General features: G+C 49.9%; 1 protein-coding gene across 1 annotated transcript; it reads left to right on the top strand.

Moving 5' to 3' along the window:
* Window positions 1–913: 913 nt before the first annotated feature.
* On the top strand, window positions 914–2,908 carry LOC311228288 (succinate dehydrogenase [ubiquinone] flavoprotein subunit, mitochondrial-like; the record flags this gene model as incomplete). The annotated part of the gene is made up of 1 exon (XM_084314196.1): window positions 914–2,908. One exon carries the CDS (start codon window positions 914–916, stop codon window positions 2,906–2,908), a length of 1,995 nt encoding a protein of 664 aa, XP_084170322.1.
* Between the last annotated feature and the right edge of the window lie 222 nt (window positions 2,909–3,130).

Here is a 3,130-nt window from a genome sequence, read left to right as displayed (position 1 = left end):
GGGTGAAAAATGACATCATAGATCGTAAACTTGTTCCCTTTAGCATCTTTGTCTTGTGTCCCAGGGGTCACAGAGTTGGGGATGGACCACAGCTGCCCCCTTCTGCCATCGTCTGATCTCTGCCATTTGAATTCAGGTTTACCAATATTTTCGTTGGTGCAGATGTTGATGAAGCATTTTTGCTTACCGTCCAAATTCGTCCTGAGAACTTTGAATGGTTGTGGCATGACAAATTCTACGGAATTTCCCTTCTCCAACTCCATCTGTTTTATGTTAGCTTCATACTGACTTTTTTTCTCAGGATCTGATATTTCTCTGGCGTATTCAAACAGCATTGCCCTGAACTTCTCATCCTTGAAAGCCGTCGTGAATCTGTCCATTTCGTCTGCCGTCATGTCCGGCAATTTAGTTTTTTCGCTGCATGCCATGGTAGAGCGTTTATTCAAATGGAACTGAAACATGTTCCGTTGTGATGTAGTCACGGTGTGATGTCATAATAGAACATTCTAGAACATTTGTGATGTCACAGTATGATGTCATAATAGACCATTCTAGAACATTGGTGATGTCACGGTGTGATGTCATAATAGAACATTCTAGAACATTTGTTCTATAAATACAGTTTTCTTACCTTGTAGTAGTTACGTGAATATTTAGGAAAGTAGCTTTAGGACCACTTCTGTAAAGAAAGACTTCGCTGTGGAAGAGAAATAAACCATTTGGATATCTTTGTTTTACACTGGAGCGGCTGTGGACATTATTTTTCTTTATCAACGAACGTACTACTCACGAGTAAGCAACTTTAACCAGTAGAGTGGAACGTCTGCCCTCATACTTCTTGTGGTGGTACGGTCCGGTACGGAACCTGAGGAGTGTCATCCACAGATCTCTCTAGTTAGTGGAACAAAGCATCATGGCTGCGGTATGCGCCGCCTTCCGTGTTCTCACTAAAACTATCTTATCATCCAAGACGCTTCTGGCTGTATGTCAAGGCAGTAAAAGGACGTTTCACTACTCCATCTACGGCAAGCGGGATGCCAACAACGCCAAAGTCTCCAATGGGATCTCAACCCAGTACCCAGTAGTTGACCATGAGTTTGATGCCGTGGTGGTGGGGGCTGGAGGGGCGGGCCTTAGGGCAGCCTTTGGCCTATCAGAGGCTGGCTTCAACACAGCCTGCATCACCAAGCTGTTCCCAACCAGATCTCACACTGTTGCTGCACAGGGCGGGATCAACGCAGCTCTGGGTAACATGGAGGGTGACGATTGGAGGTGGCATTTCTACGACACAGTGAAGGGATCCGATTGGCTGGGAGATCAGGACGCCATCCACTACATGACAGAGCAGGCCCCTGCAGCCGTGGTGGAGCTGGAGAACTTTGGCATGCCGTTCAGCCGTACGGACGATGGGAAGATCTACCAGCGGGCGTTTGGAGGTCAGAGTCTGAAGTTTGGGAAGGGAGGTCAGGCCCATCGCTGTTGCTGTGTGGCCGACAGGACAGGACACTCTCTGTTACACACACTCTATGGACGGTCTCTGCGGTATGACACTAGTTATTTTGTGGAGTACTTTGCTCTGGACCTGTTGATGGAGGATGGAGAGTGTAAAGGAGTGATAGCTCTCTGTATGGAGGATGGTTCCATCCACCGCTTCAGAGCCAAGAATACAGTCATCGCCACAGGGGGTTACGGGCGTGCCTTCTTCAGCTGTACATCAGCCCACACCAGCACAGGAGACGGTAACGCCATGGTAACCAGAGCTGGCCTGCCCTGCCAAGACCTGGAGTTCGTACAGTTCCACCCCACAGGTATCTACGGGGCGGGCTGTCTGATCACAGAGGGTTGCCGTGGCGAGGGTGGTATCCTGATCAACAGCGAGGGAGAGCGTTTCATGGAGCGATACGCCCCCAACGCCAAGGACCTGGCCTCCAGAGATGTGGTGTCAAGATCCATGACCGTCGAGATCAGAGAGGGCAGAGGTGTAGGCCGTGAGAAAGACCATGTGTATCTTCAGCTTCATCACCTTCCTCCCCAGCAGTTGGCCTCCAGGCTGCCTGGTATCTCTGAGACAGCCATGATCTTCGCCGGAGTCGATGTCACCAAGGAACCAATCCCTGTTCTGCCTACAGTACACTACAACATGGGAGGAATACCCACTAACTTCAGAGGACAGGTGATCACTCACAGCAACAAAGAGGACAAGGTGGTACCAGGGCTGTTTGCCTGCGGTGAGTCGGGCTGCGCTAGTGTCCATGGTGCCAACCGGCTCGGTGCCAACTCCCTGCTGGACCTGGTGGTGTTTGGAAGAGCCTGTGCCCTCACCATCGCTGAGATCTGCACCCCAGGAGAGAAGCTGTCTCCTCTGAAGCCTAACGCAGGAGAGGAGTCTGTGGCTAATCTGGACAAAGTGAGGTTTGCTAACGGCTCTCTGAGGACCTCTGAGATCAGACTCAATATGCAGAAGACCATGCAGGCCCATGCGGCAGTGTTCCGTACAGGCCCTGTTCTCAAAGAGGGTTGTGACAAGATGGGCGCTATCTACGGGACTCTGGAAGATATCAAGACTTTCGACAGAGGCATTGTGTGGAACACAGACTTGGTGGAGACATTAGAGCTCCAGAATCTGATGCTGAACGCCGTCCAGACCATTCATGGAGCTGAGCAACGCAAAGAGAGCAGAGGAGCTCACGCCAGAGAAGACTACAAGGACCGCATGGATGAGTTGGACTATGCCAGGCCGCTGCAGGGCCAGGAGAGGAAGCCCTTTGAAGAACACTGGAGGAAACACACTCTGTCCCACGTCGACCCCAAGACTGGCAAGGTGACTCTGGAGTACAGGCCCGTGATTGACGCCTCTCTGGACGAGGAGGCTTGTTCCCACATCCCGCCTGCTATCCGCTCATATTAAAAACGTGCAAATATCCAACACATCATACTTACGTGCCCAGTGTATCTGTATTTATGAAAAACCACAAGTCACACTCTCGCTGTTCCCTTTTCTACTCTCTGCAACATGAACCTCGTGCTCATAAGGAAAGCTTAATGCGGAATATCTCATTTGTCCAACAATAAAAACGTTTATAAAAATAATGAATCTTTACTGTACATTTTAAACAAGTGATTTGTGCAA

The sequence above is a fragment of the Notolepis coatsorum genome (assembly GCF_963971535.1).
Source record: "Notolepis coatsorum genome assembly, chromosome: 1".
NCBI lineage: Eukaryota > Metazoa > Chordata > Actinopteri > Aulopiformes > Paralepididae > Notolepis > Notolepis coatsorum.
Note: the sequence above shows the minus strand (reverse complement) of the source record. Positions and strands in the feature narration are given on the sequence as shown.